Source organism: Lytechinus variegatus, chromosome 1 (genome assembly GCF_018143015.1).
Source record: "Lytechinus variegatus isolate NC3 chromosome 1, Lvar_3.0, whole genome shotgun sequence".
Classification (NCBI taxonomy): Eukaryota; Metazoa; Echinodermata; class Echinoidea; order Temnopleuroida; family Toxopneustidae; genus Lytechinus; species Lytechinus variegatus.
In genome coordinates, this window is record NC_054740.1 from 28097103 (window position 1) to 28110451 (window position 13349).

General features: G+C 39.6%; 1 protein-coding gene across 1 annotated transcript in view; it reads right to left on the bottom strand.

Annotated features, from left to right (window-relative positions):
* LOC121430086 (semaphorin-1A-like) overlaps positions 1-13349 on the bottom strand; it is a 106392-nt gene that overhangs the window by 1291 nt on the left and 91752 nt on the right. Inside the window, exon 11 of the mRNA XM_041627362.1 lies at positions 12175-12177. Within this exon, the coding sequence (XP_041483296.1) occupies positions 12175-12177 (3 nt within the window). The remainder of the gene's footprint in view (positions 1-12174; positions 12178-13349) is intronic.

Below are 13349 nucleotides of genomic sequence, written 5' to 3' on the forward strand. Positions count from 1 at the left end.
TCTTTTAATAGATATTTTTAAAAATTGTTATACAGAAGATAGTGAAGGCCTATGAATTTGAACACAGTGTAAACATGTATGTGATAGCAAAATTTCCAATGTTATGAAAAAAACCAAGTTACATGTATGATGTTGCATTTTTAATCCAGCATGTTGACCCATTTTTTTAAATTTATACCTACAGGTCTTCAGTGTAAGCACAATCAAACGGCTTCGCCAGAAGATTGGATGGACCAGGACCAGAGCCATGTATGGTCAACTGATCAGGAACTATAACAAGGCGGCTCGTCTGGCATTTGCTTTGCGGATGTACGAGATTAACGAACAATTCCATGACATCATTTACACAGATGAAAGCACGTTCTGGGTGGAGAACAACGCTCGCTACTATTACAGGAGAGTTGGTACAGCCAACAAAAAGATGGGGAAACCGAAACACCCCTACAAGGTGCACGTCTGGGGCGGCGTCTCTAGGAGAGGAACCACTCGTCTGGCCATCTTTGATGGAATCATGCGTAAGGAGTTCTTTACCCATGAATTGCTCCACCAGTACCTGCTCCCCTTCATCCGTGAAGCGTACCCAGAAGGTTGCCGGCTCATGATGGATAACGACCCGAAACACAGCAGTCGGTATGCAATGCAATTCATGAGGGAACACAACATCAATTGGTGGCGCACTCCTGCAGAGAGCCCTGATGCAAACCCAATAGAGCACATCTGGGGAAACATGAAGGTCTTCATGAGGAGAGTGAGTATTGTTGATTTTATGAAATCAAGATAACTTCAAATTTTGTACATCTGAAATTTTCAAGACTTGTACATACACTCACAAGGTAACAATAGAGACGAAAGTGATCATACAACCGACTAGATATTTATATTTTAAAAAGATGCATTGCTTCACTAAACCACTTTATAGTATACTGGTGAAACCGATTTCATTTTTATCAATGATGTACCATTCCAATCATTAGGTTTGTCAGTACGACTGTACATGTAGCATTATTATAAGTGTAAGATGAGCCATTCTTTGCAGAGCCACATAAGATGAATTTTGTTCACAAACTTTTTTTTCTTTGTCATTTCTTTTTTTATACATATAGCATATCAAGCCAAGAACTAAAGACCAGCTGATTGCAGGACTCAAGTACTATTGGACCACCTAGCTGACACGTGAGCGAATTGAACGACACAACAATGTCTACCACGTCTATCTGGAAATCATCAGAGAGAGGGGACAGGACCAAGTACTAGCAAGTTGATCAGGTCTACAAGTACATGTATGACAGTATGAGCGAACTGAATGGCATGTCAGCAATGTCTTTACTTTGGAATACCACCACATCATATGTGAAAAACTCTTCTATACAGGCTTATGTTATGCAAATGACCAACAATGACTGTACATGTAAGTGATTATTGGTTGGTCCAATTTGGTTGGTCCAATTTGTTTGATTCTAACCAAGGCTAATGAGAAATACCAGTATTACCAGTATTTTCTTATCTTGATTTATAGGAATTTCTGTTGGTCACGCAAAATTGGTCAAGGAAATCTTGCATTCAAGGCATTTTTGGTAATGCAGTTTTAATTGAATTTTGGGCCTGTAAATTCTATGACTGTGACCAAAATGAATATTCTATGTCTATTATGTGCTTATCATAAGCATGTATGTCAGAATAAAGGCAGATTTTTTTTGTGGTGTCAATGTCATAAAAAAACAAAGGAAAATATTGAGTAAAATTACATTTCCATGTACAAGATAGGTCTAGTCTAGTTGACCTGTTTTATCTTTGTCCTTAACAAATATAATGCATTTGGTGCAATATTAAAACACATGTTTCTTTCATCATAACCCTTCTGATTCTTTCTGTTTTATTTTTTTTCAAGGTTTGAGAAAGAGATATAGAGCGAGAGGAGAAAGTTGTTTGAACGTTGAGATGGGGTGTTTGAAGTACTGTACATGTATTGGGAGGGGTCCTGCTTGAATTCCATAATCGAGTGCGTTGTGATTGAAGATGGTTCCATTTTCCTCTTCGTTCTCTGTTCTAGCATGGTTCTTGCTTCTCATTCTGTCCCCTGCCCTCAGCATTCTTTTGTTTTCGTTTAAAAATCAAAAGATACTAGGATGGAATGAGAGTCGGAAGAGAGTGATTGAACCCGGGATTACCAGCGGGGGAGGGGTGGGGTCTTCCTTGAATTCAATACCGAAGTGCGATGTAGTTGAAAATGGTTTCCTTTACTTCTTTTTCCTTTATTCTTTTTTCTCGCCTCTCTTTCTGTCTGCCTTTGTCTGACTTTTCTGTTTTATTTTGTTTGAAAATAAAAAGCTACGGAGTGAGAATGAGAGGCAAAGGGGAGTGATTGAAACCGAGAGAGAGGGAGGGGGGCCAATTAAATTCATTACTCGAGTGCGTTGTGATTGAAGAAAGTTCCATTTTATTCTTCGTTCTCTCTGCCGCCATAAGGCCTATCTGTTTTATTTCGTTTGAAAATCAAAACTTATAGGAAGTGAGATTGAGAGGCGGAAGAGGGCGATTGAAAGGAGGGGGGGGTCCTGCTTGAATTTAAGACTCGAGTGCGATATAGTTGAAGATGGTTTGATAATTTGATTACATTTCCTCGGACTTCTTTCTTCTTGCTTCTCATTCTCTCTCCTGCTCTAATGCCAATCTGTTATATGGGTGGGGTTCCTGCTTGAATTCAAGACTCGAGTGCAATGTTGGTTTGATTTCATTTCCTCCTTCGTATTCTCTTCTTGCTTCTCATCCCCCCCCCCCCCCGCCTCAGTGTAATTTTTCATTTGAAAATCAATAACTGGAAAGTTAGAATGATTGAAACCTGCAGGGGGGGTGTGATCCACTTAACTTCATTAATCGAGTGCGTTGTGATTGAAGATAGTTCTATTTTGTTCTTCGTTGTCTGTTCTTGCTTCTCATTCTCTCTGCTACCATTAGGCATATTTCGTTTGAAAATCATAAGCTATAGGAAGTTAGAATGAGAGGCAAAGGGGAGTGATTGAAACCGAGGGGGGGTATCCACATTACTCGAGTGCGTTGTGATTGAAGATGACTCCATTTTCGTCTTCGTTTTCTCTGCTTGCTTCTCATTCTCTCTGCCGCCATACGACCTATCTGTTTTATTTCGTTTGAAAATCATAAGCTACAGGAAGTTAGAATGAGAGACAAAGGTGAGTGATTGAAACCGAGAGGGGGGGATCCACATTACTCGAGTGCGTTGTGATTGAAGATGATTCCATTTTCTTCTTCGTTGTCTGTTCTTGCTTCTCATTCTCTCTGCCGCCATTAGGCATATTTCGTTTGAAAATCATAAGCTATAGGAAGTTAGAATGAGAGACAAAGGGGAGTGATTGAAACCGAGAGAGAGGGGGGGGGGGGGGTTATCCACATTACTCGAGTGCGTTGTGATTGAAGAAAGTTCCATTTTCTTCTTCGTTCTCTCTGCCGCCATAAGGCCTATCTGTTTTATTTCGTTTGAAAATCAAAAGTTATAGGAAGTGAGATTGAGAGGCGGAAGAGGGCGATTGAAAGGAGGAAGGGGGGTCCTGCTTGAATTCAAGACTCGAGTGCGATGTAGTTGAAGATGGTTTGATAATTTGATTACATTTCCTCGGACTTCTTTCTTTCTTCTTGCTTCTCATTCTCTCTTCCACTCTAACGCCCATCTGTTATATGGGTGGGGGTTCCTGCTTGAATTCAAGACTCGAGTGCGATGTTGGTTTGATTTCATTTCCTCCTTCGTATTCTCTTCTTGCTTCTCATCCCCCCCCCCCCGCCTCAGTGTAATTTTTCATTTGAAAATCAATAACTGGAAAGTTAGAATGATTGAAACCTGCAGGGGGGGTGTGATCCACTTAACTTCATTAATCGAGTGCGTTGTGATTGAAGATAGTTCTATTTTGTTCTTCGTTGTCTGTTCTTGCTTCTCATTCTCTCTGCTGCCATTAGGCATATTTCGTTTGAAAATCATAAGCTATAGGAAGTTAGAATGAGAGGCAAAGGGGAGTGATTGAAACCGAGGGGGGGTATCCACATTACTCGAGTGCGTTGTGATTGAAGATGACTCCATTTTCGTCTTCGTTTTCTCTGCTTGCTTCTCATTCTCTCTGCCGCCATACGACCTATCTGTTTTATTTCGTTTGAAAATCATAAGCTACAGGAAGTTAGAATGAGAGACAAAGGTGAGTGATTGAAACCGAGAGGGGGGGATCCACATTACTCGAGTGCGTTGTGATTGAAGATGACTCCATTTTCGTCTTCGTTTTCTCTGCTTGCTTCTCATTCTCTCTGCCGCCATACGACCTATCTGTTTTATTTCGTTTGAAAATCATAAGCTACAGGAAGTTAGAATGAGAGACAAAGGTGAGTGATTGAAACCGAGAGGGGGGGGATCCACATTACTCGAGTGCGTTGTGATTGAAGATGATTCCATTTTCTTCTTCGTTGTCTGTTCTTGCTTCTCATTCTCTCTGCCGCCATACGACCTATCTGTTTTATTTCGTTTGAAAATCATAAGCTACAGGAAGTTAGAATGAGAGACAAAGGTGAGTGATTGAAACCGAGAGGGGGGGATCCACATTACTCGAGTGCGTTGTGATTGAAGATGATTCCATTTTCTTCTTCGTTGTCTGTTCTTGCTTCTCATTCTCTCTGCCGCCATTAGGCATATTTCGTTTGAAAATCATAAGCTATAGGAAGTTAGAATGAGAGACAAAGGGGAGTGATTGAAACCGAGAGAGAGGGGGGGGTTATCCACATTACTCGAGTGCGTTGTGATTGAAGAAAGTTCCATTTTCTTCTTCGTTCTCTCTGCCGCCATAAGGCCTATCTGTTTTATTTCGTTTGAAAATCAAAAGTTATAGGAAGTGAGATTGAGAGGCGGAAGAGGGCGATTGAAAGGAGGAGGGGGGGTCCTGCTTGAATTCAAGACTCGAGTGCGATGTAGTTGAAGATGGTTTGATAATTTGATTACATTTCCTCGGACTTCTTTCTTTCTTCTTGCTTCTCATTCTCTCTCCCGCTCTAATGCCCATCTGTTATATGGGTGGGGGTTCCTGCTTGAATTCAAGACTCGAGTGCGATGTTGGTTTGATTTCATTTCCTCCTTCGTATTCTCTTCTTGCTTCTCATCCCCCCCCCGCCTCAGTGTAATTTTTCATTTGAAAATCAATAACTGGAAAGTTAGAATGATTGAAACCTGCAGGGAGGGGGTGTGATCCACTAAACTTAATCGAGTGCGTTGTGATTGAAGATAGTTCTATTTTGTTCTTCGTTGTCTGTTCTTGCTTCTCATTCTCTCTGCTGCCATTAGGCATATTTCGTTTGAAAATCATAAGCTATAGGAAGTTAGAATGAGAGGCAAAGGGGAGTGATTGAAACCGAGGGGGGGTATCCACATTACTCGAGTGCGTTGTGATTGAAGATGACTCCATTTTCGTCTTCGTTTTCTCTGCTTGCTTCTCATTCTCTCTGCCGCCATACGACCTATCTGTTTTATTTCGTTTGAAAATCATAAGCTATAGGAAGTTAGAATGAGAGGCAAAGGGGAGTGATTGAAACCGAGGGGGGTATCCACATTACTCGAGTGCGTTGTGATTGAAGATGACTCCATTTTCGTCTTCGTTTTCTCTGCTTGCTTCTCATTCTCTCTGCCGCCATACGACCTATCTGTTTTATTTCGTTTGAAAATCATAAGCTATAGGAAGTTAGAATGAGAGACAAAGGTGAGTGATTGAAACCGAGAGGGGGGGTATCCACATTACTCGAGTGCGTTGTGATTGAAGATGATTCCATTTTCTTCTTCGTTGTCTGTTCTTGCTTCTCATTCTCTCTGCCGCCATTAGGCATATTTCCTTTGAAAATCATAAGCTATAGGAAGTTAGAATGAGAGACAAAGGGGAGTGATTGAAACCGAGAGGGGGGTTATCCACATTACTCGAGTGCGTTGTGATTGAAGAAAGTTCTATTTTCTTCTTCGTTCTCTGTTCTTGCTTCTCATTCTCTCTGCCGCCATGAGGCCTATCTGTTTTTATTTCGTTTGAATATAAAATGCTATAGGAGGTGAGATTGAGAGGCAAAGGGGAGTGATTGAAACCGAGAGGGAGGGGGGGGGTCCACTAAATGTTCATACTCGAGTGCGTTTTGATTGAAGATCGTTCAATTTTCTTCTTCGTTCTCTCTTGCTTCTCACTCTCTGCCGCCATAAAGCCTATCTGTTTTATTTTGTTTGAAAACAAAAAGCTACGGAGTGAGAATGAGAGGAAAAGGAGAGTGATTGAAACCGAGAGGGGGGGGGCAATTCAATTCATTACTCGAGTGCGTCTTGGTTGAAGATAGTTCCATTTTCTTCTTCGTTCTCTGTTCTTGCTTCTCATTCTCTCTGCCGCCATAAGGCCTATCTGTTTTATTTCGTTTGAAAATCAAAAGCCAGAGGAAGTTAGAATGAGAGACAAAGGGGAGTGATTGAAACCGAGAAGGGGGGGGGGTTATCCACATTACTCGAGTGCGTTGTGATTGAAGATGATTCCATTTTCTTCTTCGCGCTCTCTTCTTGCTTCTCATTCTCTCTGCCGCCATAAGGCCTATCTGTTTTATTTCGTTTGAAAATCAAAAGCTATAGAAAGTGAGGTTTGGAGGCGGAAGAGGACGATTGAAAGCAGCATTAAGGGGAGGGAGGGGTGGGGTCCTGCTTGAATTCAATACTCTAACGCGTTGTAGTTGAAGATGAAGATGGTTCCATTTATTTGATTTCACTTCCTCATTCGTTCTCTCTTCTTTCTTCTCACACTCTGTCTCCCGCTCTCAGTCTGTTCTATTTCATTATAAAATCAATTAAGGACTATTTACTTCAATACTTTACAGTCTTGTTCGATCTTATCAATTCGTCAAATATTTCGTACATGTACATCCATATTGAACAAAATGCTCTCCATCATGCTTCTTAAACACTTATTTGGCAATGCACGCCTTTTTAAGCGGGTAGTTGTTAATGCAGGTAAAAACCATATATCATTTTATTCATTTCCATAAACAAGGCTAATATTTTGACGATTTTTATCAATCAGAAATGTTCGAAAATTGTGAGTAGAAAACTGTATTCCTGTTTAGCCTTACCACAGTCTGTTGTCTAACGTGTTACATAATGCACACAGCAAGCCTACATCGTGTATTAATGATTTCTGGAAATATACATGTACATGTAAAGTTTAACCTAACACATTTCTGAAGTTCTTTATTTTCAATGTTGAAAGCTTGCTTTTATTTTCTCTCAAAGTTTATAAAGAATGGAACTTAGGAGTAGGCCTACCATACCAGCGTGGCAATCATCATTACTGTATTAACCATTATTATTGAACGATATCATTACTTATACATTTAATATTCTACAATAAGCACCAATATCGGATATGTACCAGTTTTTACCACAAACATGTCGATCTTCCATTTTCATTAATATTAACATTTAAGACGCTGTCACACCTTGGCGTTTTAGACAGCGTATGCCCGACGTATGAGGAATTTGGCGAATACGCTGGCGTACGTCGAATACGTTACGGGTAAGTTTTGCATACGTTGAGAGTACGCTAAAACACGCTGGTATACGCCGTCATACGGCGAGGTCGTCGAAAAATTTTGTGCAAGCACAAAATTTTTCGACGTATGCCAGCGTATGGCTCATACGTCCCGCATACGCGGGTCATAAGTTGTAGGCAAGTTACGCGATCGTTGATACACGTTGACACGCGTTACTCGTAAGTTACTCATAAGTCGATGTACGTCGAGATAATGTCCAGCGTACCCTAAAACTTACTTCTAACCTATAACGTGCTTTGAACGTATGTGTAACTTAACTCCAACGTATATTGACGCATGAAGACGTGCTCGGACGACCACAAAACAATACTGAACGTGTTTATAACTTACAGGTACCGTATAATGGCGTATTGACAACGTTTATAGGAATTGGTATATAAAGGTGGGGTTCACAGGAGTTTTCTTCGGCATGGCGGTGGTGTTGATACGGTGATGTATTGTGCGGTTATGATTTGAATAGTCGAGCGGCAGCATTTTTTTAGGCTAGCCTACGAACGTGTTCGTCAGCGATACGTTGCCGCGCGCTATGCGTAAAGGTGGTGTCACACCTTGGCGTTTTAGACAGCGTATGCCCGACGTATCAAAATTTCTCTAAAACGTCGGCATACGCTGAACTTTGATTTTTTTTCAACTCTGGGCGTATACTTAGCGTATTCATAACGAGTTGGACGTATACATAACGTATTAGTAACTTATATCGAACGCTTCGTTAACTTACAAGTAACGTATTCCAACGAATGCTTAGCGTATTGCTGGCGGCGTACACAACTTATGCCCTACGATAGCCTAACTTACGCATAGCGCGCGGCAGCGTATCGCTGACGAACACGTGTCATAGCCTATAAAAAGGCTGCCCTCGACTATTCAAATCATAACCGCACGATACATCACCGTATCAACACCACCGCCATGCCGAAGAAAACTCCTGTGAACCCCACCTTTGTATACCAATTCCTATAAACGTTGTCAATACGCCATTATACGGTAGCTGTAAGTTATAAACACGTTCAGTAAGTTTTGTGGTCATCCGGAGCACGTCTTCATACGTCAATATACGTTGGAGTTAAGTTACACATACGTTCAAAGCACGTTACTCATAGGTTAGAAGTAAGTTTTAGGGTACGCTGGACATTATCTCGACGTACATCGACTTATGAGTAACTTACGAGTAACGTGTGTCAACGTGTATCAACGATCGCGTAACTTGCCTACAACTTATGGCCCGCGTATGCGGGACGTATGAGCCATACGCTGGCATACGTCGAAAAATTTTGTGCTTGCACAAAATTTTTCGACGACCTCGCCGTATGACGACGTATACCAGCGTGTTTTAGCGTACTCTCAACGTATGCAAAACTTACCCGTAACGTATTCGACGTACGCCAGCGTATTCGCCAAATTCCTCATACGTCGGGCATACGCTGTCTAAAACGCCAAGGTGTGACAGCGCCTTAAATTAGGCTATCGTAGGGCATAAGTTGTGTACGCCAGCAATACGCTAAGCATTCGTTGGAATACGTTACTTATAAGTTAACGAAGCGTTCGATATAAGTTACTAATACGTTATGTGTACGTCCAACTCGTTATGAATACGCTAAGTATACGCCCAGAGTTGAAAAAAACAACAACAAAGTTCAGCGTATGCCGACGTTTTAGAGAAATTTTGATACGTCGGGCATACGCTGTCTAAAACGCCAAGGTGTGACAGCGCCTTTAGCAGACGCTTATGAAGGCGTATGTCATTTCATTTTTTTTTTACAAAAAACATTGGCAGGTAAAATATAAATCATTGTTACAACTACACTGGTCACATTAAACTCGTGAATCGTGATAGCTTAAAAAATAAATGAATATGGTCGAAATAGTTAATTTGATTTGATAAAAGGAGGGCGGGGAAGAAGAGGAAAAGAAAGGGGAAATAGAAAAGACATACATGTACTTATAAGAAGAATAGGGATTATTATTATTATTATACTATTAGAAGGAGAATGATGACAATCAAGGAGGAAGAGAAGGAATAATCAGAAAAAATGATGAAGGAGAATATTAAGAAGAAATATAAAGTAGAATATTACAAAATACAAGTAGTAAAATATTGAGAAAACAGCAATACATGTAAAACTCGTTTGCATAATCATGAAATCAAATTGGAATTCTATTGACTTTCTCCCCCCCCCTCGCCCCCTAAGAATTGGGTACTGGGTGTACATTTCGCACAATATTTTCGACTTTCGGGTGATAAATTAAAATGAGCAAACAAGGCCCTTCACTGGGGAAGGGGGCGGTCATCCCAATCGCCCATTAAAATTTGGAGTCGACACACGTAGACTGCTGTCTGTTTCGAGGAATAGTTTACTTTTTTTTCATTTCTCCTCGTACACAGACGGCTCGCTATCGTGAAGCCACCATTGGGGTTAACCCTTGCAAAATCTCCTCGACTGGGCTCATCGTTTTTTGTGTTTATTTCATAAAAAATATATTAAAATAAGAATGTCCCAAAAGTAAAAATAGATATTATTATTCCGTTTCGTTATGAAATGCACCAAACGGGGAAAATAAACTCCACTTCCCTGTTTTATCCGAAATCAATACGTAAACATTGAGTCCCTGCACAGATCGAGCTAGAACTTTGGTCTCTGTATTTGGTGAGTGCATGGAGTCGGAGTTCAGCGGAACAGCCAACATAACAGAGACCGAAGCTTATGATCTACGCTACACGAAGCATGCATGCAGCAGTGACAAATTTGTACCACTTTGTACTAATATGTATTACTTCATTTTTGTTTATACTTTGTGTGTGTTGACTCAATAAAACATATCAGTACAAAGTACAAAGTTGTCTAGACCATCGTACCTGGCGCGTCGCGCCGGGCTGCCTTGGCAAGTCCTTGTCTGACAAAGCATGCACGATAAGGGGTGCCGTGTGCATGTGCTCCTTTCAAAGCAGAGCGATTCCAGAGATCGCTACAAGTGAGTTGTTTGCCAAACCAATTAATTATCGAAGTGCATCAAAAATAAATCTGTATCTGTCTACAAACATATCTAAGGTTTGCTGGTGAGAGTCCTAGCGCGAAAATATCACAGCGAGCTCAAGAAAAAGTAGTCCGTGGCTGTAAACGGCGCGCGCCGAACCACACGACCGGATCACATAGATATGCCACACATAGTTCTGGCCTAACGTTCACGCACGTTAATATTGCGTTAGTCAGACTCTCATCGATTTGCACGTTTGACGTGCGATAACTGTCAACTTTATTTTGGGCGATACTGCATCTTTAAACAATTCAATATCTTTGACTCCAAACAGCTCTGATAATTTTACCAAATTCTTGCCCATGCAAAATTCAAGTTCTCTTTACTTCAAACCTATTTCTGAGAATGATATCACTGATGTTGTTAAAAAGCTAAACTGTACAAATAGTTGTGGCATTGATAATTTAAATCCTCGAGTTATAAAGAATGTTATATATTGTATAGTCAAGCCGTTATGTTTTATCTTTAATTTGTCTATTTTGACTGGTATTGTACCTTTCAAATTGAAGACTGCAAAAGTTATACCTGTTCATAAGAAAAGTGATGTTCATGATGTTTTTAATTATCGACCAATTTCCATACTTCCTTATTTTTCAAAAATTTTGGAAAGGCTTATCTACAATCGACTTTATGATTTTTTATGTACTAATTCAATTTTAAATGAATGTCAATATGGTTTCCTAAAGAATGTATCAACCGAAATGGCTGTCATTGATTTACATGATTATTTAATTAATGTTTTCAATAAAAAACTTTATTCTATTGGAGTATTCCTAGACTTAAGCAAAGCTTTCGACACCATTGACTTTTCAATACTTGTATCAAAACTTTATAATTATGGAATAAGAGGTTTACCTCTTCAGTGGTTTCAAAGTTATCTGTACAATAGAATTCAATATGTTTCTTTTAACAACATTTTGTCCAACCCATTAGAGATTTCATGCGGCGTGCCCCAGGGGTCAATCCTCGGGCCCCTCCTTTTTCTGATATATATCAATGACCTGCCTTTTTGTTCTGATAAATTGAAATTCATTTTATTTGCTGATGACACCAATATTTTATTCAGTTCAAATGACATTACTTCTTTATATGACACATTAAACATTGAATTATTGAAAGTTTCGAACTGGTTTAAATGTAATAAATTGGTAATTAATGCTGATAAGTCTAACTTCATATACTTTTGTTCCCAATATCGACGTTCATCAGCAGATATCCTCAATTCATTTAAATTGGAAATGTCAGGTAACTATATCAAACGTGTTACCTCAACCAAATTTCTGGGTATTACTATTGACCAAAATTTATCTTGGAAAACTCATATAGCTCAAATTCACAAAACAATATCTAGAAATGTTGGTGTCATCAGCAAACTTTGCCATGTCTTGCCCCAATCCGTATTGCTAATGTTATACAATACTCTTATTTTACCGTATCTCAGTTACTGTAATATTGTTTGGGCAAATACTCATCCAACTAAACTCAAATGTTTATACCTCCTGCAAAAGAGGGTTGTCAGAATAATTACACTTTCTCATTATCAAGCCCATTCTAGCCCATTATTTAAACAACTGGATATATTAGATGTATACCAGTTGAATGACTATATGTGTGCAATTCTCATATTTAAGCATGTAAACACTGAACTTCCTAAGTACATATCGGATATGTTTGTAAAGAACAGTTTAATTCATTCTTATAATACTAGAAACAGGAATCAATACCACAGATGGAATCTGAATACAGAATTTGCTTTTATTCATGTAGGCACCATGCTCCTACAATCTGGAATTCACTCCCTACATGTACAACCTCAATTTCATTTTATAACAGATTTAAAAACAATCTAAAGCTCTATTTGATCAAAAGTGACTCTCGTTGAATTCTAAAGGATTTTTTTGGTCTCCTTTTTACTTTCACCCCCCCCCCTCTGCTTTCCATTTTCTCCTTCCCTTTTCATGTATGTTTGTTCTGGGTCTGTTTTGTTATACCGTTATGTTATACCGATGTGTTTTACCTGACGGCTAAGAAAGCACGAATGCCTGTGAGCAAGCAACCAGGGGACCAACGGCTTAAGGTCCTCTCCAAGGGACCTGGTAATGAGGATAAATGCCTTACCAAAGGGCACTAGCGCACCACTTGTGAATCGAACCCGGGTCACCGGAATCCGAAACCCCCGCTCTACCGACTGAGCTATCGCGCCTTTGGTACAAGACGCGATTCATTTTTTTTTTACTGAGTATTCACTGAATTTGTTCTCCGCTTTTATTAATTGATCAAATCCTATGTTATCAAGGGAACTGTCTTGACAAGACCTCTTTGGTCTTTTACAACTATACCTAATTTCAATACTTTTTTTCTATTCAATATGCATGTATATACCATTGAATTACTTTATTTTATCTTGAATTGCATTTTTTATTATGTGTTGTTAAATGTTTTTTATATTGGAATTGAATAAAGTTGAATTCTCAATTGAATTGAATGGGGGCTCAAGCACTGCATTTTTTACAATTATTGGAATAAAAATAGACATAAAAGTTGGAAAAGTTCGGCAGCCCATGAAGGGGGAAGGCTTCAGTGTGCTACCACATCTTTATATGTAACTGATAAAGAAGATCCTACTTTGTCATCTTTATGTGGTTACAAAACAAAAACAAGGGCTTTACCGCAAGGCAGAAACATTGTTTGCCTCAATGGTTCTC